This window comes from Symphodus melops (assembly GCF_947650265.1).
Source record: "Symphodus melops genome assembly, chromosome: 8".
Classification (NCBI taxonomy): Eukaryota; Metazoa; Chordata; class Actinopteri; order Labriformes; family Labridae; genus Symphodus; species Symphodus melops.
This window is the reverse complement of record NC_136698.1, coordinates 28735561-28759751: the sequence shown is the minus strand read 5'-3', so window position 1 is coordinate 28759751 and position 24191 is coordinate 28735561. Positions and strand designations below refer to the sequence as shown.

Genomic DNA, 24191 nt, shown 5'->3' with positions numbered 1-24191 from the left:
GTCTCCACGCTGCGTCTCAGGAGCGCGTTGTCTCCACGCTGCGTCTCAGGAGCGCGTTGTCTCCACGCTGCGTCTCAGGAGCGCGTTGTCTCCACTCCGCCTCCCAGCTCTGTGTCTGCAGACAGACGAGGCTTCAGTGTCCCAGCTGTTAGTATTTGTGATTAAAAGGTGTCCAGTGTTTCATAAGGACACGGTGGCTTTGAGGCGAGTTTGTGTGAGTTCTTACACTTTTGAAATGTTGATATTGACCCCCCCCCCCCCGCTGTCGTCCACAGGTCATGGAGAGCTTTTCCTGGTGTTAGACGGACTATCTCGCACACAGCCAGCACGCGGGGGACGGTTGGACGGTGTGTACTCAGCTGGTGGTCATGTGTAGCGCCGTGGTCTGATGCCCACCCTCCCCTCAGCGCTGGCCATGGACGGGGAGAACTACCTGCATCCAGAAGGCCCTCAGCTCGACAGCAGCTTGTTCTCCGTGGCCGCCTCCAACCCAGAGGTAGAACTTTGACACTGCTCACACAGTAAATATGTTCTATCTGCAGGTATATGTTCACATGGACCTGACACTTTGAGGCGCTGCTGTTTTTAACTTCTGGGTTTATCTAGAATATGCAGACAGGAAGTGATTCTACTTGTGGTTTCAGTTTCCAAGCTGAGCTTCTTGGGAAATCTCAAATATTCATGTAGATGTGAATGAATATGATCAAAGTGTTGTTTCTCTTCCTCTGAGAGGAGAGGCAGCTTTTTAATCACCGATCAGTCTGGAGCCTTTTATCTTGATGATGGTCGATATCGACTGATAGGAACTCCCCGCTCTCTCTCTCTCTCTCTGATCTCTGACTCGACCCACTGTCCTGACTGTCCTCTCAACCAGGGGCTCGTTTGAGTCTCTGCCCCCCTTCATGAAAACACGTAGAAGGCAAGAAGAGCTTAAAAGGGGGCCGACACGTTCTCAGAGTGTCCTCCCATTAAAGCCAGACTGGCTGTGACTGGTTTCCACAGGAGGAGAAGTGGACACATTAATAGTGATTGTCTCATAGAGTGTGAGACACGTCCTGTAATCACACTGATTCTACTGTCACCTTGTGTTCTGTTGTCAGAGCTCCATCTACACCTCGTCTGACTCCTGGGGATCGTACTCCCAGCAGGCTGGATACAGCATCCACTGCCCTATGCAAACTGGAAACCAGTAAGTCCACTGCACACACACACACACACACACTGTGAAGTGATGGTGCAGACTGTCACACACACACACACACACACACACACACACACACTGTACACACACCTCCTCATGTTTATACAGTCTGTGTGTGTGTGTGTGTGTGTGTGTGTGTCTGTGTGTGTGTGTGTGTGTCTGTGTGTGTGTCTGTGTGTGTGTGTGTGTGTCTGTGTGTCTGTGTGTGTGTGTGTGTGTCTGTGTGTGTGTGTGTGTGTCTGTGTGTGTGTGTGTGTCTGTGTGTGTCTGTGTGTGTGTGTCTGTGTGTGTGTGTGTCTGTGTGTCTCTGTGTCTGTGTGTGTGTGTCTGTGTGTGTGTGTCTGTGTGTCTGTGTGTGTGTGTGTGTGTGTGTGTCTGTGTGTCTGTGTGTGTCTGTGTGTGTGTGTGTCTGTGTGTCTGTGTGTGTGTGTGTGTGTGTGTGTGTGTGTGTGTGTCTGTGTGTGTCTGTGTGTGTGTGTGTCTGTGTGTCTCTGTGTCTGTGTGTGTGTGTCTGTGTGTGTGTGTCTGTGTGTCTGTGTGTGTGTGTGTGTGTGTGTCTGTGTGTCTGTGTGTGTCTGTGTGTGTGTGTGTCTGTGTGTGTGTGTGTGTGTGTGTGTGTGTGTGTGTGTGTGTGTGTGTCCCAAACGTCCTTAACGATGGAGTCGTTGGAATATGGTGGGTGTGAGAACCACTATAACGGCGGCAAAGTCTGATGCAGGCAGCCCCACTGCCACCCCCACCTTTACCCCCCCCCCCCCCCCCCACAAAAAGCCCTGTGGCGATGTGGAATGGCGGCAGGCACAGGCCAAGGATGTGGCTAGGAGTGCTATCAAAGAGGACTTCTATCTTGCCCTCGACGCTGCCATAAGAAAAACACCAGCCACAGACAAACTCATCCTTATGGGAGATTTTAATGCCAGAGTGGGAATGGAGCACCTGGTATGGGATAAGGTAATCGGCCGGCACGGAGTTGGGAAGATGAACGACAACGGCCTTCGGCTCCTTTCTCTCTGTGCTGAACACCAACTGGTCATCACTAACACCATATTTCAGATGAAGAACAAATACAAAACCACCTGGCAGCACCCACGTTCAAAACATTGGCACCTTCTTGACTATGTAATAGTCCAACAAAATGACCGGAAAGATGTCCTCTCAACGAGAGTCATGCGTGGAGCAGAGTGTTGGACTGACCACCGCATGGTCAGATCCAAATCGCGCATAAGTATCAGACCCCGTGGACAGAGGACAGCCCCAAAACAAATAATCAACCGTTCAGCACTCAGCAGCCCCACCTCACGAGACCACCTTCGACAGCTCCTCGCTGATAACCTCAAAAAGATCCCGGAGGAATCAGCCGACTGGCCAGCTCTGCGCCAAGCCATCCACAGCGCAGCTTCAGAGGCATTGGGCCAGTCGAGGAAACACCACCAGGACTGGTTTGACAGCAACTCGCCAGAGATTCAGTCACTACTCAAAATAAAACATGATGCCCATAAAGCTCTCTTATCCTGCCCTGGATCTCCAACCTTGAAAGCCACCTTTAATGCAGCGAGATCTGCAACCCAACGTGCCCTCCGGATCATGGAAGACGCGTGGTGGGTGAAGAAGGCAGAAGAGATGCAGCGCATGGCAGACTGCAACAACTCGCAAGGCTTCTATGATGCCATCAAAACTCTTTATGGCCCCAGGAAGAGGGCGATTGCTCCAGTCCGCTCAGCTGATGGCTCGACTCTTCTTAAGGACTGACGTGAGATCCTCAACCGCTGGGCAAACCATTTCGAGACTCTTCTCAACCTCAATAACCCTGTTGACATTCCTATCCTGGATAACATCCCTGACCTACCACCAGTCGCACACCTCAACATGCCCCCTCAGTTCCTAGAGACCCGCCAGGCCATTGCGAGTCTCAAAAACAATAGAAGCGCTGGACCCGATGGCATTCTAGCAGAGGTATTCAAACACGGAGGATACCTCCTTACACGCCGCCTGCACCTCCTGATTTGTCATATCTGGGAATGTGAGACTCTCCCACAAGACTGGAAGGATGCTGATATTGTGGTCATCTACAAACAAAAAGGGGACAGAGCCATGTGTGGCAACAGCCATGGAATCTCCCTCCTCTCAATCGCAGGGAAGGTCCTGGCAAAAATCCTGCTCAATAGGCTCGTTAATCACATCTCTGAAGCTGCACTCCCAGAAACGCAATGTGGCTTCCGGAAGACTAGATCCACCACTGACATGATTTTTGTCTTAAGGCAGCTGCTGGAAAAAAGCAGAGAGCAGCGGGCAGACCTCTACATAGCCTTCATTGACCTCAGCAAAGCATTTGACACGATCAACCGTGAGATGCTCTGGAAACAGCTATCCAAGCTCGGGGTACCACCCAAGTTCCTCACCATCCTGCAACAGCTGCATGACGGGATGCAAGCCAGAGTCTCCACAGGAGAACTTCAGTCAGAGTTCTTTAATGTTGGGGTGAAGCAGGGCTGTGTCTTGGCTCCAGTCCTTTTCAACCTCCTTCTCTCTGCCATCACTCACCTCTTTCATCGTGCCTGAGGACCCAAGGATGGTGTTCCTGTTGAACACCACCTTGATGGAAGCCTCTTTAACATCCGGAGGTTGCAGGCCTACACAAAGACCAAATCCTGCTGCATAGCTGAACTGCAATACGCTGATGACTGTGCGATTCTAGCACACAGTCCGGAATCCATGCAGCATGCCCTCAACACAACAGCCAGTCTCTATCAATCCTTTGGTCTTCAGGTTAACATTCAAAAAACCGAAGTCATCTCTCAAATCCTCTCTCAAACCTCTCCACCCCCCAGCTTCCATATAAACGGCATTCCACTTAAAACTGTAGACCAGTTCACCTACCTTGGTTCAACTCTGTCCTCTTGCTGCTCTCTGGATATGGAAATACACACCCGTATCAAAAAAGCCTCTTCATCTTTCGGTCGCCTTCGTAGCAGGGTTTTCGAAAACCGAAACCTGAGGGTCAGCACCAAGGTTGCTGTTTACAATGCTGTGTGTGTCTCCACCCTGCTTTATGGGGCAGAAACATGGACTCCATACAGCCGACACATCTCACTCCTGCAATCCTTCCACATCCGCTGCCTCCAGAGGATCCTCGGCCTCTCCTGGATGGACCGAGTCCAACATGCGGAAATCCTGCAGAGCACCAACTCTATCTGCATGGAAGCCGCTGTGGCTAAGAAACACCTACGCTGGTTAGGACACACCATCCGAATGCCGGACCACCGCCTGCCTCGCCAAGTCCTCTACGGCCAACTACAAGGTGCCAAACGAGCAGCTGGTGGACAAAAGAAGCGCTATAAGGACTACACTAAGGGACTTTTAAAGCACTCCAACATCAATCCCATGAACCTTGAAGCTCTGGCTCAGGATAGACCGGCCTGGCAGGTTACCTATCAGGCACAGGATAGACCGGCCTGGCAGGTTACCTATCAGGCACAGGATAGACCGGCCTGGCAGGTTACCTATCAGGCACAGGATAGACCGGCCTGGCAGGTTACCTATCAGGCACAGGATAGACCGGCCTGGCAGGTTACCTATCAGGCTCAGGATAGACCGGCCTGGCAGGTTACCTGTGCTCGAGCAGTTTCACAAATACACAATAAAGACCAACTGCGAAGAGCCGAGAAACGCAGGAACAGACACCAGAGGGCAGCAGGAGCTCCTTTGTCCTCTGGATTCCCCTGCTCCTCCTGCTCCTCCTGCTCCTCATGCTCCTCCTGCTCCTCATGCTCCTCATGCTCCTCCTGCTCCTCGTGCTCCTCCTGCTCCTCATGCTCCTCCTGCTCCTCATGCTCCTCCTGCTCCTCATGCTCCTCATGCTCCTCCTGCTCCTCCTGCTCCTCCTGCTCCTCATGCTCCTCATGCTCATCCTGCTCCTCATGCTCCTCATGCTCCTCATGCTCCTCATGCTCCTCATGCTCCTCCTGCTCCTCATGCTCCTCATGCTCCTCCTGCTCCTCATGCTCCTCCTGCTCCTCCTGCTCCTCCTGCTCCTCATGCTCCTCCTGCTCCTCATGCTCCTCCTGCTCCTCATGCTCATCCTGCTCCTCATGCTCCTCATGCTCATCCTGCTCCTCCTGCTCCTCATGCTCCTCATGCTCCTCCTGCTCCTCCTGCTCCTCATGCTCCTCCTGCTCCTCCTGCTCCTCATGCGGACGAGTCTGTGGCTCGAGGATCGGCCTTAACGCCCACGAGAAGTGGCACCAACGGCAACGCCGTTGACCCCTTCCCCAATCCTGAAGCAAGCGTCATCTTCGGAAACGATGGACAGCTGACCGACCGTGTCTGTGTGTGTGTGTGTGTGTCTGTGTGTGTGTGTGTGTGTGTGTGTGTGTGTGTGTGTGTGTCTGTGTGTCTGTATGTGTGTGTGTGTGTGTGTCTGTATGTGTGTGTGTGTGTGTCTGTCTGTGTGTGTGTGTGTGTGTGTGTCTGTGTGTGTGTGTGTGTGTCTGTGTGTGTGTGTGTGTGTGTGTGTGTGTCTGTGTGTGTGTGTCTGTGTGTGTGTGTGTGTGTGTGTGTGTGTCTGTGTGTGTGTGTGTGTGTGTGTCTGTCTGTGTGTGTGTGTGTGTCTGTCTGTGTGTGTGTGTCTGTGTGTGTGTGTGTGTGTGTGTGTGTCTGTCTGTGTGTGTGTGTGTGTCTGTATGTGTGTGTGTGTGTGTGTCTGTCTGTGTGTGTGTGTCTGTGTGTGTGTGTGTGTGTGTGTGTGTGTGTGTGTGTGTGTCTGTGTGTGTGTGTGTGTGTGTGTGTGTGTCTGTGTGTGTGTGTGTGTGTGTGTGTGTGTGTGTGTGTGTGTGTGTCTGTGTGTGTGTGTGTGTGTGTGTGTCTGTGTGTGTGTGTGTGTGTGTGTGTGTGTGTGTGTGTGTGTGTGTGTCTGTGTGTGTGTGTGTGTGTGTGTGTGTGTGTTGCATTAAACGGTTTAGGGTGATTAAACAGAAGTAAAAGAGGGAGACAGCAGCATGTTAGAGTGAAAGTGCAACACATGCAGGTTTCCCTCGTCGCTATGACGACGCTAAACCAGTCCCACAGTTCATATCGATATATTCAGGATTTTCATTTTGTTATTTGGGTGCTTTTATACCTGGGCTGCTCGGTGGCTCAGTGGTTTGCTCTGAGAGCCTGGAGGTTGCTGGTTTGAATCCCAGCCTCTCTGTGTATAGTCTGCATGTTCTCCCCGTGCATGTAGAGGTTGTCCTCTCACATGCTGGTTACCTGCTGGGAGTGTGTGCTTGTCTCATATGTTGTGGTGATCCAGACTTCATGGTTGGTGTTGAAAGTGTTTGTAAATGATGCTTTTTGTCTTTATACTCGAGACCTAAACGTCCCCTCTGTTTCCTCAGACCGCTCACCATCTCAAAGTAATGTGTGAAATCTAACACCATCGTTGTCTCCAGGGCACAGTCATTGGATATTTGCTCGAGGGGGGAGGGGTTTCCTCATCCCAGTGCGTGATCTCACAGGCACACTGCATGGAGGCGATTTGAGATCCTTTAAGTCAGTAAACACATGTTTGATTGTGAACACAGCTCAGGAAGTTTGTTGGTGTTTCAGTCAGTGCAGCGCTTCTTTGAAACTTCACTCCAGATGATGTTGGAGCTCACTGTGTGGTTTTCAGGTTCACTCCAAACTGGTTTGACCAGACCCTTATCTCACTCTCGACTGTCTGACTGGAGACACACCGCGTTATCTGAGTCTTGGCGTGTGTGCTTCACAAGAAGACGATCGAATGAACGTAATCAAAGAACGTCATCATTATGTAGTGAGACCAGCATGGCGGGTTTTAAACTGTTCTGAACTCCTCACAGGAAGTGAACCAGGGCAGAAGTCTAAAGCCTCCCATGTTGCTCTTTGTTTTTATCCCTGATAACTCAAGATCCCTCGCTGTGTTTTAAGAACTGCAGACAGTGAGGACTGTTTGGTCGGCATGTAACTGAACATGTTAACTAGTTAAGTAATATGAAATGAAGTAAAGTGAAGTAATATGAAGTAAAGTGAAGTAAAATGAAGTAAAATGAAGTAAAGTGAAGTAAAATAAAGTAAAGTGAAGTGAAGTAAAATGAAGTAAAGTGAAGTAAAGTGAAGTAAAATAAAGTAAAGTGAAGTAAAATGAAGTAAAGTGAAGTAAAATAAAGTAAAGTGAAGTGAAGTAAAGTGAAGTAAAATAAAGTAAAGTGAAGTGAAGTAAAATGAAGTAAAGTGAAGTAAAGTGAAGTAAAATAAAGTAAAGTGAAGTGAAGTAAAATGAAGTAAAATGAAGTAAAGTGAAGTAAAATAAAGTAAAGTGAAGTGAAGTAAAATGAAGTAAAGTGAAGTAAAATGAAGTAAAGTGAAGTAAAATAAAGTGAAGTGAAGTAAAATGAAGTAAAGTGAAGTAAAGTGAAGTAAAGTGAAGTAAAATGAAGTAAAGTGAAGTAAAGTGAAGTAAAATGAAGTAAAGTGAAGTAAAATGAAGTGAAGTGAAATAAAGTAAAGTGAAGTGAAATGAAGTAAAGTGAAGTAAAATGAAGTAAAGTGAAGTAAAATGAAGTAAAGTGAAGTAAAATGAAGTAAAGTGAAGTAAAATGAAGTAAAGTGAAGTAAAATGAAGTAAAGTGAAGTAAAATGAAGTGAAGTGAAGTAAAATAAAGTGAAGTAAAATAAAGTGAAGTAAAATGAAGTGAAGTAAAATAAAGTGAAGTAAAATAAAGTGAAGTAAAGTAAAGTGAAGTAAAATAAAGTGAAGTAAAGTGAAGTAAAATGAAGTAAAGTGAAGTAAAATGAAGTAAAGTGAAGTAAAATGAAGTGAAGTGAAGTAAAATAAAGTGAAGTAAAATAAAGTGAAGTAAAATGAAGTGAAGTAAAATAAAGTGAAGTAAAATAAAGTGAAGTAAAATGAAGTGAAGTGAAGTAAAGTGAAGTAAAATGAAGTAAAGTGAAGTAAAATGAAGTAAAGTGAAGTAAAATGAAGTAAAGTGAAGTAAAATGAAGTGAAGGGAAGTAAAATGAAGTGAAGTAAAATAAAGTGAAGTAAAATAAAGTGAAGTAAAATGAAGTGAAGTAAAATGAAGTGAAGTAAAGTGAAGTAAAGTGAAGTAAAATGAAGTGAAGTGAAGTAAAATGAAGTGAAGTGAAGTAAAATGAAGTAAAGTAAAATGAAGTGAAGTAAAGTAAAATGAAGTGAAGTAAAATGAAGTGAAGTAAAGTAAAATGAAGTGAAGTAAAGTAAAATGAAGTGAAGTAAAGTAAAATGAAGTGAAGTGAAGTAAAATGAAGTGAAGTGAAGTAAAATGAAGTAAAGTAAAGTAAAATGAAGTAAAGTAAAATGAAGTGAAGTAAAATGAAGTGAAGTAAAGTAAAATGAAGTGAAGTAAAGTAAAATGAAGTGAAGTAAAGTAAAATGAAGTGAAGTAGGGCCTTTTTCAAACCAACCCCTACACCCCCCCCTCCGTGACGGAGTGCACTCCGTCAGAAGTCACACTCGCAGCTGAATGAAGTCCCCTCCATCCAGGTGGAGGGTAGAAATACAGCAGCAGGCTTTGGGACAAACTTCACTCTCTCAGGTGGAAACAGGAAGTGTGTGTTACCATGGTTACTCAGCGGCATCCTGGGGAACGGCTTATTATTAATGTACGTAATACATTCTGTAAAAGTCTTTATGTAGATTATTTTTCTCTAGTACATTAGCGTAGATTTATAGTAAAACGATCAGATGGAGCCCACATTCTTTATTGTAATTTATTATTTAATGTTTAGTTAATTTATTATAATATCAAAGAACAGGTTGTCTTCAATGAAAGCAGACAAGGAGACTATAAATGAACATCACAGCTGCAAGACGTTTATTTTTTTGTAGCCGAAATTAAGTTTTACAAAGAAATCAAAAGTAGAACAATGATAAATAAATAAGAGTGAGAAGTTGTAACATGATTTAATATTCTTTAGTTTTTGTAACAGTCCCTTTAGTACAGGTCACTCCTTCTTTAGTACAGGTCACTCCTTCTTTAGTACAGGTCACTCCTTTAGTACAGGTCACTCCTTTAGTACAGGTCACTCCTTCTTTAGTACAGGTCACTCCTTCTTTAGTACAGGTCACTCCTTCTTTAGTACAGGTCACTCCTTTAGTACAGGTCACTCCTTCTTTAGTACAGGTCACTCCTTCTTTAGTACAGGTCACTCCTTTAGTACAGGTCACTCCTTCTTTAGTACAGGTCACTCCTTTAGTACAGGTCACTCCTTCTTTAGTACAGGTCACTCCTTCTTTAGTACAGGTCACTCCTTTAGTACAGGTCACTCCTTCTTTAGTACAGGTCACTCCTTCTTTAGTACAGGTCACTCCTTCTTTAGTACAGGTCACTCCTTCTTTAGTACAGGTCACTCCTTTAGTACAGGTCACTCCTTTAGTACAGGTCACTCCTTCTTTAGTACAGGTCACTCCTTCTTTAGTACAGGTCACTCCTTTAGTACAGGTCACTCCTTCTTTAGTACAGGTCACTCCTTCTTTAGTACAGGTCACTCCTTCTTTAGTACAGGTCCCTCCTTCTTTAGTACAGGTCACTCCTTCTTTAGTACAGGTCCCTCCTTCTTTAGTACAGGTCACTCCTTCTTTAGCACAGGTCACTCCTTCTTTAGTACAGGTCACTCCTTCTTTAGTACAGGTCACTCCTTCTTTAGTACAGGTCACTCCTTCTTTAGTACAGGTCACTCCTTCTTTAGTACAGGTCTCTCCTTCTTTAGTACAGGTCACTCCTTCTTTAGTACAGGTCACTCCTTCTTTAGTACAGGTCGCTCCTTCTTTAGTACAGGTCGCTCCTTCTTTAGTACAGGTCACTCCTTCTTTAGTACAGGTCACTCCTTCTTTAGTACAGGTCACTCCTTCTTTAGTACAGGTCACTCCTTCTTTAGTACAGGTCACTCCTTTAGTACAGGTCACTCCTTCTTTAGTACAGGTCACTCCTTTAGTACAGGTCACTCCTTCTTTAGTACAGGTCACTCCTTTAGTACAGGTCACTTCTTCTTTAGTACAGGTCACTCCTTTAGTACAGGTCACTCCTTCTTTAGTACAGGTCACTCCTTTAGTACAGGTCACTTCTTCTTTAGTACAGGTCACTCCTTTAGTACAGGTCACTCCTTCTTTAGTACAGGTCACTCCTTTAGTACAGGTCACTTCTTCTTTAGTACAGGTCACTCCTTCTTTAGTACAGGTCACTCCTTTAGTACAGGTCACTCCTTCTTTAGTACAGGTCACTCCTTCTTTAGTACAGGTCACTCCTTCTTTAGTACAGGTCACTCCTTCTTTAGTACAGGTCACTACTTTAGTACAGGTCACTCCTTCTTTATTACAGGTCACTCCTTCTTTAGTACAGGTCACTCCTTTAGTACAGGTCACTCCTTCTTTAGTACAGGTCACTCCTTCTTTAGTACAGGTCACTCCTTCTTTATTACAGGTCACTCCTTCTTTAGTACAGGTCACTCCATTAGTACAGGTCACTCCTTCTTTAGTACAGGTCACTCCTTCTTTAGTACAGGTCACTCCTTCTTTAGTACAGGTCACTCCTTTAGTACAGGTCACTCCTTCTTTAGTACAGGTCACTCCTTTAGTACAGGTCACTCCTTCTTTAGTACAGGTCACTCCTTTAGTACAGGTCACTCCTTCTTTAGTACAGGTCACTCCTTCTTTAGTACAGGTCACTCCTTCTTTAGTACAGGTCTCTCCTTCTTTAGTACAGGTCACTCCTTCTTTAGTACAGGTCACTCCTTCTTTAGTACAGGTCACTCCTTCTTTAGTACAGGTCACTCCTTCTTTAGTACAGGTCACTCCTTCTTTAGTACAGGTCACTCCTTCTTTAGTACAGGTCACTCCTTCTTTAGTACAGGTCACTCCTTCTTTAGTACAGGTCTCTCCTTTAGTACAGGTCACTCCTTCTTTAGTACAGGTCACTCCTTCTTTAGTACAGGTCACTCCTTCTTTAGTACAGGTCACTCCTTCTTTAGTACAGGTCACTCCTTCTTTAGTACAGGTCAGTCCTTCTTTAGTACAGGTCACTCCTTCTTTAGTACAGGTCACTCCTTCTTTAGTACAGGTCTCTCCTTTAGTACAGGTCACTCCTTCTTTAGTACAGGTCACTCCTTCTTTAGTACAGGTCACTCCTTCTTTAGTACAGGTCACTCCTTCTTTAGTACAGGTCACTCCTTTAGTACAGGTCACTCCTTCTTTAGTACAGGTCACTCCTTCTTTAGTACAGGTCACTCCTTCTTTAGTACAGGTCACTCCTTCTTTAGTACAGGTCACTCCTGTGTTCCATCGTGTTCCTCCGTGTTCCTCTGTGTTCCTCTGTGTTCCTTCGTGTTCCTCCATGTTCCATCGTGTTCCATCGTGTTCCTCCGTGTTCCTCCGTGTTCCTCCGTGTTCCTCTGTGTTCCTCCGTGTTCCTCCGTGTTCCATCGTGTTCCATCGAGTTCCTCCGTGTTCCATCGTGTTCCTCCGTGTTCCTCCGTGTTCCATCGTGTTCCTCCGTGTTCCATCGTGTTCCTCCGTGTTCCTCCGTGTTCCATCGTGTTCCTCCGTGTTCCTCCGTGTTCCATCGTGTTCCTCTGTGTTCCTTCGTGTTCCTCCGCGTTCCATCGTGTTCCTCCATGTTCCTCCGTGTTCCATCGTGTTCCTCCGTGTTCCTCCGTGTTCCTTCGTGCTCCTCCATGTTCCTCTGTGCTCCTGCATGCTCTTCCGTGTTCCTCCTCAGGTGACTACCTATAGGACTCAGGAGTTTCTAGAATCATTGAAGACTTGTTGGAACCTTCAGCCTCTCAGTTGATGCAGCCTGCAGACATACTGGAGTTTTCCCAACACCATGACTCAAAGTTCAGGTCACACTGTTGGTTCACAGGAGTTTCCTGATTGTGCTGGCTGAGAGGAAGGCTTCCCAGGAATCACAGCTTGTTATTGTTAAAAGGCGCTTCATGGGCCCAGGGCTGCATTAACCCCTTATTGGCCCTTTATTCTGTTCATTATTAGTCCTGATGTGTCCTCCTCACTCTGAACTTCACTTTGTCTTCTTCACGTCTTTGATGCTCCTTTCTAAATAGTAACACAAGTTTGTCCTGAAACTTGAAGGCTCAGAGACTAAACCATTAGATCTGCTCTTTCACCTTTCCATCAGACCTTAGAGGAGCTAAATAACACAACCTTTAGTCAGTGTGATCTCTGACACAGCTTTGAGCTGTTTATCTTTAAATGACATTATTACACATTTCTCCTCCATCTTCCTCTGACATCTGTCTACAAACCCCCCAGTGATGAGAAAAGTCCATCCTCTCCGTCTTCTGCCTGCTCCACTTTACAGAAAATGTGTGCTCAAACAGGCCGTTTGGAGATGTTCCCTTCATGACATCACAAAGGGCAGTAGCCCCTCCCCTTCATGACATCACAAAGGGCAGTAGCCCCTCCCCCAGGTGGGTGACACTCCCACAGCTAGGTGTTTGTTCTGCCCTCTGAGTCTGCCTTCTCACCGTAAACAATAGGACATGGAGCCAGAAAGCAGCGAGTACACCCGAGCCCTTCCAGAGAGGGGGCGTGGCCAGACACAGCTCATTTACATATTTAAAGCTACAGACACAGAAACAGCCTGTTCTGAGCAGGGCTGAAATAGAGGGGTTTATAGACATGATCAAATACAGGATCAGAGTGGATTTACAACACACTTCACACACATGATGAAGAGGAGCGAGGACACTGAGTTCACCTGAAGAAGAAGAGGAGGTCATGTGACCTTTGGGTTATAGGCTACATGTACACACACAGAAATACAATCCAGTGTGTTTCCTTATAAGCGGTGTATCATTGGAAAGCAGCTGATATCAGCCAACACGCCTGCTGTAATAATACCGCTGTCATATCAGCGCTGGCTAAACGGTCGGAGGGGATTTCCAGCGTGGGCGGTTGGCACAGAGCAATGATCTTCCTGAGAACTGAACAGAATATTTCACTTCATGACTGGTGACCTGGTGATTCACCATCATTTCATGCTCATATTAGACACTCTTTTTCTGCTGAGTGGACTCAAAGTACTTTAATCCTGCCATTACTTGATCCAAGAACGTACATTTGTGAATTTTTTTAAAGTAGAGTCAGCAGCCTTCAAAATAAAAGTCAGTCTCCTCCTCAAGTGAAGCTGCTCCACCGTTCCTTCAAAATAAAAGTCAGTCTCCTCCTAAAGTGAAGCTGCTCCATCATTCCTTCAAAATAAAAGTCAGTCTCCCCCTGAGGTGAAGCTGCTCCATCATTCCTTCAAAATAAAAGTCAGTCTCCCCCTGAGGTGAAGCTGCTCCATCATTCCTTCAAAATAAAAGTCAGTCTCCCCCTGAGGTGAAGCTGCTCCATCGTTCCTTCTGGGCCTCCGTAGCTGTGTGACTGTGTGTTGTTGATGAAAGTTTGAGTAAAGCGTTCTGATCGTCTTTTAGAAGTATTCAGTGAACGTGAACGCTTTGTGTTGTTGGTAACAACCTGACAGGAGCTTTCACAGCTGACCTGTTTCTTGGAGCCGCTCCTTCATCCCTCGCCGTACTTTGAGCTTCAATCAGTCTCACTGATCTCTCGCCCATGGCTGTTGACACACAGCCAAATCCTGTGAATAGCTTTGGCAGAGCTCAGTCCCTCTGAGCCCTGGCTCGTGATTGGCTGAGAGCAACGTGAAGTTCCACCTTAACACGTTTAGTTTTGCTTTCGTTTTGACGCGGTGCTTATCACTGTCAGCCGGGTTGGTTCAGGGCATTATGATGAAGTCAAGAGGAAGATGAAGAGTGTGTGAGAGAACGGAAGGCTGAAGAAGAATGTTTGTGATTAATGAGAGGTAGGAACTGTTTTTATTTACCTTTATTTAAGCTTCAGTCTCACATTACAAACCTCTCCCAGGTCACATATTAAAGGACCAATCAGAGAGCTGCTCTCTTCCTCTGTGATCATGAAGGAAACTTGCTGTGTTGAAGCTTCTCTGACAACAATGCAGCAGCCAGTATGTCCTCCTTCTAACTTTAGATTCTGCTCTCTGTAATGTTTAGAGTTGAGAGTGCAGTACTCATTTTAAACAGCAGGGGTCAGAGGTGCACACTGCTGCTTTCAGTACAGTGTTGTTGATGATCTTAGTTTCTTACAGTAGTGGAGCTGCTTGTTCTGCTCAAACTAACAGTCCTCCTCTCTCTTCAAGGCAATACCACTTGAGCAGCAGCACGAGCACCAACACTCCGGATGTGCACATGGACATGTACTCGGGATTCTCTGATGTGGACTTTTCCAGCCTCAACCTGCCCAGGAACGGAGACTTCCCCCAGGTTGGTCTCATCTGTCTGTTGTCCATGTTTGTATAGTGTTGAGCTCAGAGGGAGGGAGCAGCCTGTGTGTTCAGCCTGATTAAAGGCCATGTTGTCTAGACGCTGCTCCTGTTAAGGCATGTCATTAATAAGCCTCCTCTTCAGAGATCCCTGCTGGCTCCGCCCACAGTGCTGGCTCCGCCCACATTGCAGGCTGAGTCCTTCATATGTGACAGGAAGCAGCAGCCTATCAGCACCCCACATATCCCCACTTTTCTATTTGGTGCTGAGTGGTGTCCATCCAATGAGATCACTGTAGTCCTGACCATGTGACACAGCACACTGAGAGAGAGAGTGCACGCCACCTCTACTGTCTCTACAGACTGTCTGCACGCCACCTCTACAGACTGTCTGCACGCCACCTCTACCATCTCTACAGACAGTCTGTAGTGACGGTAGAGGTGGCGTGCAGACAGTCTGTAGAGGTGGCGTGCAGACAGTCTGTAGAGGTGGCGTGCAGACAGTCTGTAGAGACGGTAGAGGTGGCGTGCAGACAGTCTGTAGAGGTGGTAGAGGTGGCGTGCAGACAGTCTGTAGAGGTGGCGTGCAGACAGTCTGTAGAGGTGGCGTGCAGACAGTCTGTAGAGGTGGCGTGCAGACAGTCTGTAGAGGTGGCGTGCAGACAGTCTGTAGAGGTGGTAGAGGTGGCGTGCAGACAGTCTGTAGAGGTGGTAGAGGTGGCGTGCAGACAGTCTGTAGAGACGGTAGAGGTGGCGTGCAGACAGTCTGTAGAGGTGGCGTGCAGACAGTCTGTAGAGGTGGCGTGCAGACAGTCTGTAGAGGTGGCGTGCAGACAGTCTGTAGAGGTGGCGTGCAGACAGTCTGTAGAGGTGGCGTGCAGACAGTCTGTAGAGGTGGCGTGCAGACAGTCTGTAGAGGTGGTGTGCTGACAGTCTGTAGAGGTGGCGTGCAGACAGTCTGTAGAGGTGGTGTGCTGACAGTCTGTAGAGGTGGCGTGCAGACAGTCTGTACAGGTGGCGTGCAGACAGTCTGTAGAGGTGGCGTGCAGACAGTCTGTACAGGTGGCGTGCAGACAGTCTGTAGAGACGGTAGAGGTGGCGTGCAGACAGTCTGTAGAGACGGTAGAGGTGGCGTGCAGACAGTCTGTAGAGACGGTAGAGGTGGCGTGCAGACAGTCTGTAGAGACGGTAGAGGTGGCGTGCAGACAGTCTGTAGAGACGGTAGAGGTGGCGTGCAGACAGGTCATCTACACGCAGCATTTATAGAAACAGTGGTTGTCATCAGAGCGTTGGTGGATGACTGCTTCATGCGTAGCTCCTGTGCTGTTTGCTGCCTCCAGCTGTGGACAGGAAGTGGACAGGATGTGGACAGGAAGTGGATAGTTTCAGGGATGCAGGTGAAGGAGTGATGTTGAAGTGTATTAGTATGAAGCTGGTGAGAGCTGCTCTGTATACATGAAGGGATGCGTCATCGTCCCATGGTTCAGTGAGTCATGTGGGGTTTCCCCAGTTTTCCTTTGCGTCCGTCTGACTGCAGCTTTCCTTCTCACTAGATGCTGAGCGGTTCAGGAATATGAGACCTCGTTCATGTCTGACGGTTTGTTTCAGGAACATTCTGGAGCCGTCATTCCCTGCCATGTGAGGCATGAAGCAGTGACTGCTTCATGCCTCACATGCCCCCCCCCCCCCCCCCGTCCACAGAGAGCAGGGATGGGTGTCCTCTTTGCACTGTTGATTGAACCATGACAGACGTTCAGGCATGTGTGACCCGGTGACGGCCTTGTTTGTGTGTGTGTGTGTGTGTGTGTGTGTGTGTGTGTGTGTGTGTGTGTGTGTGTGTGTGTGTGTGTGTGTGTGTGTGTGTGTGTGTGTGTGTGTGTGTGTGTGTGTGTGTGTGTGTGTGTGTGTGTGTGTGTGTGTGTGTGTGTGTGTGTGTGTGTGTGTGTGTGTGTGTGCGCGCGCATCATGTTGGTCGACAAACAAGAGCAACGTCTTTCTTTGTATTACAATAAATCAAATCTTCCTCCAGGTGTCTTCAATGATCCAACGACACAAGAACTCAGAGGATACATGGCCTCTTAAAGGAGCAGTCTGTAGCTCCGCCCCCTAGTGTTTAAAATGAGTACTGCAGTCTAAACTCTAATCATCACAGAGAGCTGTCTCCCCCCCTCCTCTCACACAGGTCAGCATGTGGTGGACACTGTAGCTTCAGTGTTTAGCCAGCTCAGCATGTGGTGGACACTGTAGCTTCAGTGTTTAGCCAGCTCTGCATGTGGTGGACACTGTAGCTTCAGTGTTTAGCCAGCTCTGCATGTGGTGGACACTGTAGCTTCAGTGTTTAGCCAGCTCTGCATGTGGTGGACACTGTAGCTTCAGTGTTTAGCCAGCTCTGCATGTGGTGGACACTGTAGCTTCAGTGTTTAGCCAGCTCTGCATGTGGTGGACACTGTAGCTTCAGTGTTTAGCCAGCTCTGCATGTGGTGGACACTGTAGCTTCAGTGTTTAGCCAGCTCTGCATGTGGTGGACACTGTAGCTTCAGTGTTTAGCCAGCTCTGCATGTGGTGGACACTGTAGCTTCAGTGTTTAGCCAGCTCTGCATGTGGTGGACACTGTAGCTTCAGTGTTTAGCCAGCTCTGCATGTGGTGGGCACTGTAGCTTCAGTGTTTAGCCAGCTCTGCATGTGGTGGACACTGTAGCTTCAGTGTTTAGCCAGCTCTGCATGTGGTGGACACTGTAGCTTCAGTGTTTAGCCAGCTCTGCATGTGGTGGGCACTGTAGCTTCAGTGTTTAGCCAGCTCTGCATGTGGTGGGCACTGTAGCTTCAGTGTTTATCCAGCTCTGCATGTGATGGACACTGTAGCTTCAGTGTTTAGCCAGCTCTGCATGTGGTGGACACTGTAGCTTCAGTGTTTAGCCAGCTCTGCATGTGATGGACACTGTAGCTTCAGTGTTTAGCCAGCTCTGCATGTGGTGGACACTGTAGCTTCAGTGTTTAGCCAGCTCTGCATGTGGTGGACACTGTAGCTTCAGTGTTTAGCCAGCTCTGCATGTGATGGACACTGTAGCTTCAGTGTTTAGCCAGCTCTGCATGTGGTGGACACTGTAGCTTCAGCGTTTAGCCAGCTCTGCATGTGGTGGACACTGTAGCTTCAGTGTTTAGCCAGCTCTGCATGTGGTGGACACTGTAGCTTCAGTGTTTAGCCAGCTCTGCATGTGGTGGACACTGTAGCTTCAGTGTTTAGCCAGCTCTGCATGTGGTGGGCACTGTAGCTTCAGTGTTTAGCCAGCTCTGCATGTGGTGGGCACTGTAGCTTCAGTGTTTATCCAGCTCTGCATGTGATGGACACTGTAGCTTCAGTGTTTAGCCAGCTCTGCATGTGGTGGACACTGTAGCTTCAGTGTTTAGCCAGCTCTGCATGTGATGGACACTGTAGCTTCAGTGTTTAGCCAGCTCTGCATGTGGTGGACACTGTAGCTTCAGTGTTTAGCCAGCTCTGCATGTGGTGGACACTGTAGCTTCAGTGTTTAGCCAGCTCTGCATGTGGAGGACACTGTAGCTTCAGTGTTTAGCCAGCTCTGCATGTGGTGGACACTGTAGCTTCAGTGTTTAGCCAGCTCTGCATGTGGTGGACACTGTAGCTTCAGTGTTTAGCCAGCTCTGCATGTGGTGGACACTGTAGCTTCAGTGTTTAGCCAGCTCTGCATGTGGTGGACACTGTAGCTTCAGTGTTTAGCCAGCTCTGCATGGGTCTGTAAAGCTTTCTGCGTTCTAACCTCTCTCCATGTTTCATCTCCAACATTGATCCTAGTTTGAGCAGCTTTCTGCTGCTGGAGCTTATTAGAAACATGCAGAGGCTTTTTAGCTCGGGTACAATCACTTCTATCTGAAGCAGTTCCACTGCCCGCTTCCATCGCTGCAACACCTGTTCACCTGATAACTGCTCTCATATCTGGCAAACCCAGGGGCGTCCAAAACGGCCTTCAAAGCCCCGCCTACCTTCTCTGGTCCAATCAGATCCAGAGCATTCAGGAGCAGAATCTAAAGTTAGAAGGAGGACATACTGGCTGCTGCATTGTTGTCAGAGAAGCTTCAACACAGCAGGTTTCCTTCATGATCACACAGGAAGAGAGCAGCTCTCTGATTGGTCCTCTAAGTTACACAGCTCTCTGATTGGTCCTTTAGTCTGTAGCTATATGCAGACCTGTCTGAACTTACGTTGTGTCGTTTGTGGCTGAAAGTGAACTTGAACATCAGAATGAAAAGACGACTTACTGGAAGAATGAGGAGTTGTCCTCTAACCACTCTGGCTCACCTCAGTGACTGTACTGTGTGTGTGTGTGTGTGTGTGTGTGTGTGTGTAGGTGTGTTTGTGTGTGTGTGTGTGTGTTCACACACTCTTACTCTCTCACTGTGGTTTCTCACACACGGTGCTTCTAAGAATATGAAAGCAGGCCATCAGTTTTCATCAGTTCAGTCTGAGCGTGTGTTCCTCCTTTAATACGTCCCAGGAATAAACATGACCTGTTAGCCACCCCCCCCCCCCCCCCCGAGGGCGCTAGGATCATGGCGTGCTCCGTAAGGTCAGCTGATCCAACCGGGACCAGAACAGAACCTTTAATGACCCCTGTGAGAGGCGCTCAGCCTCTCAGCTTTATTACAGCCGGCCAATAACAATATAAATCTTCAAGGTTTTTTTTCAGCTACTTCCTTGTGAGGCTCCGCCCACCTGTTTTTATGGCCTAGTTTACAGGAGGAAGTTAAAGGTTAATTTGGGTCGTAATAGGTGCAGTGGTTTCCTTAAGGACACGCCTCAGCTGGTGTCTACCTTCACTTTAACACACTTCCTCATCGTTTGTTCTGTCCAAGCAGCACCTCATAAGAAGTCCATGCTAAAGCTGTAACCTCCTGCAGTACCTGTAGTGTCCACTAGAGGCTGGCTGCAGTACCTGTAGTGTCCACTAGAGGCTGGCTGCAGTACCTGTAGTGTCCACTAGAGGCTGGCTGCAGTACCTGGAGTGTCCACTAGAGGCTGGCTGCAGTACCTGGAGTGTCCACTAGAGGCTGGCTGCAGTACCTGTAGTGTCCACTAGAGGCTGGCTGCAGTACCTGGAGTGTCCACTAGAGGCTGGCTGCAGTACCTGTAGTGTCCACTAGAGGCTGGCTGCAGTACCTGGAGTGTCCACTAGAGGCTGGCTGCAGCAGCACAGGAAGTCACATACACACCCATTCAAACAGCCTGTTTTTACAGCAGACATGAACATGTTTACAGCCTGCTTCAAAAAACCAAATAGGTGTGATTAGCTCATGTCTCCATCCACACACACTGTACGGGGGAATGTTTTGATGACTCAGCAGTTTTGATTGGATGAAGGATAAGAGGCGTGTAGCTGAGCTGATTGACAGGTGGGCGCCGTTTGTCCGGGCTCACACATCCAGTAGAAGGAGATCATTTGAAACATAAATAATGTTTGTATTGATGAGCAAACAGTTTCAGTGATTGTGTGTAAAAGATAGATAGGAGACACACACACACACACACACACACACACACACACACACACACACACACACACACACACACACACACACACACCTGCCGTAGCCCCTCCCATTTTAACCTGAATAAAGATTTAAAGAGAATCTCCATCAGACTGAATGAAGGAAGAGACGTCACACTGAGGTGTGTTTTCTAAAGAAGCTCATCAATGATTCATCCCTCACACACACACACACACACCTCACACACACCTCACACACACACCTCACACACACACCTCACACACCACACACACACACACACACACACACACACACACACACACACACACACACACACACACACACACACACACACGCCCCTCGGTCTCTGAGACGGACTGAACCATCAGTCAGTGAGCGCTGACACAAGAACTCGTGTTCTGACGCCATCTTTGATCAGCATGAATTTCCCATCTGACTCCCAGAATCTATTTTTCCCATCAGGCCTGTGGTTCCGGTAAGCAGGAGACATGATGAGGTGTGTGTTCTGTTGCTCAGATAGCAGCACACACACACACACACACCTGTGAGCTGACAGCCTGAACACAAAGGGTTAACCTGAGGGATCATTAATAGCAGCAGGGTGTGACAGTGTAACTGTGTTTACACTACACATGCGGTTGAGTTACACCATGTACAGTAAGAGGGGCCTGACTGCCAGTAACTCCACTCACTTACCAACAAGAGCATCATTTCCTGAAAGCTCCTCCCTCCCTCTCTCTCCCCTCCCTCCTCTACTCGCTCACTCGCCCTCTGAGCTCAGAGGAACTAGTCCACAATCACTATGACTAATATGCAAATACCTGCCTGTCCTGGTGAAGCAGGAAGCATGTGTTAGACGAGCCCGAGTCCGTCTGTGAGAGAGTGTGTGTGTGTGTGTGTGTGTGTGTGACGGCAGCACAGAGAGACGAGCTCCAGCTGAAGGCTGAACAACAACACATGGAAGAGGCTGTGACAGTGAGCGACTCGAGGTGAAGTGTGTGTGTGTGTGTGTGTGTGGCGGTTGGACCCATGTCGCTCATGCAGCTCTGGACTAAACTTTACTCTCAGCTGGGACGCCGTCTCCCTCAGGTACTGTTTCCATCTTATCCTGGGACTGTTAGTGGGACTGGTCCGTGTCGGGTCACAGCGGCGTGTTCCGGACTCAGAGCTTTTTAAAGCAGACGTTTAGAAGCAGCTGGTGAAGTGAAGTTACCACGTGTTCCTCATTTCTTCTTTGCTGTTATTGGAGAGGCGAGGGGGGGGGGGGGGACTACAGCCTCTGTACGTGGGGTTTGGACATAATGGCGAGGCTCTGTGGCGGTGGACAGCAGGCGTGTTTTAAAGGTGTAATTTAGACAGTGTGTTTTATCTTTACCGGCACGCCACAGTAGCCCGCCGCTGCACCGCGCCGTCTGTTCTTTCTCAGCCAGGAAATATGACCAAGAAGCGTCCGCCTCTGTCCTCGCTGCGCCGGGATCTGAGAGTCACATGGTCAGAAGCTCAGTATCATGTAACAAACACTTCTGACTTTATCAACATAAATCAGAGTTCAGACGTCTTATTGGAGTTCAGTGATGATGGAGGGACGCGCTCTGTCCACGTCTCGTCCTGCAGAGACGCCTGTCTGATGAGCGTCTCTCCTTATATCAAACCCTGAGCCAGAGCGGGCGTGCAGCTTACGGGAAGTGAACTGACAGTGACGGGGGGAGACACTCTGCGTCTCCTCCCTGTTTCCTGTTGCTCCCTGTCAACAAAGGCAGATTCCATAGAGCTCAATGAAACAGCCTGATCCTGCAGCCTGTTGTCTTCCAGCGAGACTCGGGACAGTTATTTTGTGCTTTGTTTGAGAGACGGGGGAGTGGACAGAGACGTGCAGGAAACAGGCTAACAGGCGTGTGAACGAACCATCCCGCCGCCTGCGCTCCATGACATCATCTGTGCACTGCGACCAGCTGTGCTCACGTCTGTCTCTGCTCATTTTCATTGGACGTTGGCCTCAAGTCTTTAAATTGTGTTTGGCTGTTTTGGAAGCACGGGACAGCGGGAGCTGCACATACACACTCAGTCACACGTGCACTCACACAAAGGGTCACAGGGCGTTTAGATGGCGCCGTCTCTAACAGGGTTTGTCTCAGGAGAAGGGAAGGTGGCGTGCTGCAGTTACACACCAAGTTAAATCAGTGTCATCATAAAGACCATGCACGGCCATCTTTGATGTCATCATAAAGACCATGCACGGCCATCTTTGATGTCATCATAAAGACCATGCACGGCCATCTTTGATGTCATCATAAAGACCATGCACGGCCATCTTTGATGTCATCATAAAGACCATGCACGGCCATCTTTGATGTTGTGGTCAATAATCGTTTACATGAGATACATGTTGGATACAAAAGCCAACCTGTGTGTGTGTGTGTGTGTGTGTGTGTGTGTGTGTGTGTGTGTGTGTGTGCGTCTGTGTGTGTGTGCGTCTGTGTGTGTGTGTGTGTGCGTCTGTGTGTGTGTGTGTGTGTGTGTGTGTGTGTGTGTGTGTGTGCGTGCGTCTGTGTGTGTGTGTGCGTGTGTGTGTGTGTGTGTCTGTGTGTGTGCGTCTGTGTGTGTGTGTGTGTGCGTCTGTGTGTGTGTGTGTGTGTGTGTGTGTGTGTGTGTGTGTGGTATGTTGAAATGTACACACATAACATCCTCTTGCGTCAACATTCCCTCCTCGTTGATTCGTTCACTCCGGCTGGAACGTTTTCTTCTGTTTCTCTTCTTGATTCCACAGAAACGTTCAGTCAGCTGATTGGTTGGTTAGGGTTGGTTCAGACTATGAGCACAACGCCACCTTGAATTCAACCCTCATGTCATACAGGCGGCTGTGCTTCAGTGCTAGAGTGGCTGAAGGTTGAGGGTTTGATCCCCAGCTCCTACTGCAACATTTCCAATGTGTCCTTGGAAGAGACGCTTAACTCCAAGTTGCTCCCTCTGCTGCAACAGGGGTGTATGAATGGATGAGTTCATACTGCAGCAGCCTCTACCATCAGTGTATGAATGGATGAGTTAATACTGCAGCAGCCTCTACCATCAGTGTGTGAATGTGTATGAATGGATGAGTTAATACTGCAGCAGCCTCTACCATCAGTGTATGAATGGATGAGTTAATACTGCAGCAGCCTCTACCATCAGTGTATGAATGGATGAGTTAATACTGCAGCAGCCTCTACCATCAGTGTATGAATGGATGAGTTCATACTGCAGCAGCCTCTACCATCAGTGTATGAATGGATGAGTTAATACTGCAGCAGCCTCTACCATCAGTGTATGAATGGATGAGTTCATACTGCAGCAGCCTCTACCATCAGTGTGTGAATGTGTATGAATGGATGAGTTCATACTGCAGCAGCCTCTACCATCAGTGTGTGAATGTGTATGAATGGATGAGTTCATACTGCTGCAGCCTCTACCATCAGTGTGTGAATGTGTATGAATGGATGAGTTCATACTGCTGCAGCCTCTACCATCAGTGTGTGAATGTGTATGAATGGATGAGTTCATACTGCAGCAGCCTCTACCATCAGTGTCTGAATGGATGAGTTCATACTGCAGCAGCCTCTACCATCAGTGTGTGAATGTGTATGAATGGATGAGTTCACACTGATGGACTGTTTTTTTCCTGAACGTATGAAAACAGTGGAAAATTCCAGAAGTCTTGTAAGCAGCGGTGAGCAGTCTCTGCCGTGCTGTGCTCAGACTTGGCGCGGCATGAAAGGGCGGCCTGTCAGGAGTTGTTTGACCGGGTTTCCCACTTTGATTGGCTGAGAGAAGTCGGCTGTGGATCTGCTGCCTGGGAGCATATTGAACATGACTCATGACTGTAAGAATGTAAATACAGATCCTCTTCTTCTCCGTGTGAACGTGGGTCTGTGGAGACCCAGAACACATGATGGTCTTTAGAAGTCTGTTGTGGTCTGGCAGGAAGTGAAGCTCTGGGTTTGTTTGTCGTGTTTTAGTGTAGTTCTATAACTGTCTATAACTGGGGGGGGGGGGGGGGGGGGGGTGAACGCACCTCGTCGTCATGACCCTCTACAGCATGAGCTCTGATGTCACAGCACTACGTGGTCATCCACCTGTGTTTGTGGGGGGGGGGGGGG

General features: G+C 47.9%; 1 protein-coding gene across 3 annotated transcripts in view; it reads left to right on the top strand.

The window, feature by feature from the left end:
• The window catches only part of sbno2b (strawberry notch homolog 2b), a 54606-nt gene that overhangs the window by 11703 nt on the left and 18712 nt on the right, over window positions 1-24191 (top strand). For all 3 annotated transcript variants that reach the window (XM_079349747.1, XM_079349745.1, XM_079349746.1), the window contains exons 2-4: window positions 276-496; window positions 1101-1189; window positions 14413-14536. In XM_079349747.1, the coding sequence (XP_079205873.1) occupies window positions 389-496; window positions 1101-1189; window positions 14413-14536 (321 nt within the window). In that variant the 5' untranslated portion in view covers window positions 276-388. The remainder of the gene's footprint in view (window positions 1-275; window positions 497-1100; window positions 1190-14412; window positions 14537-24191) is intronic.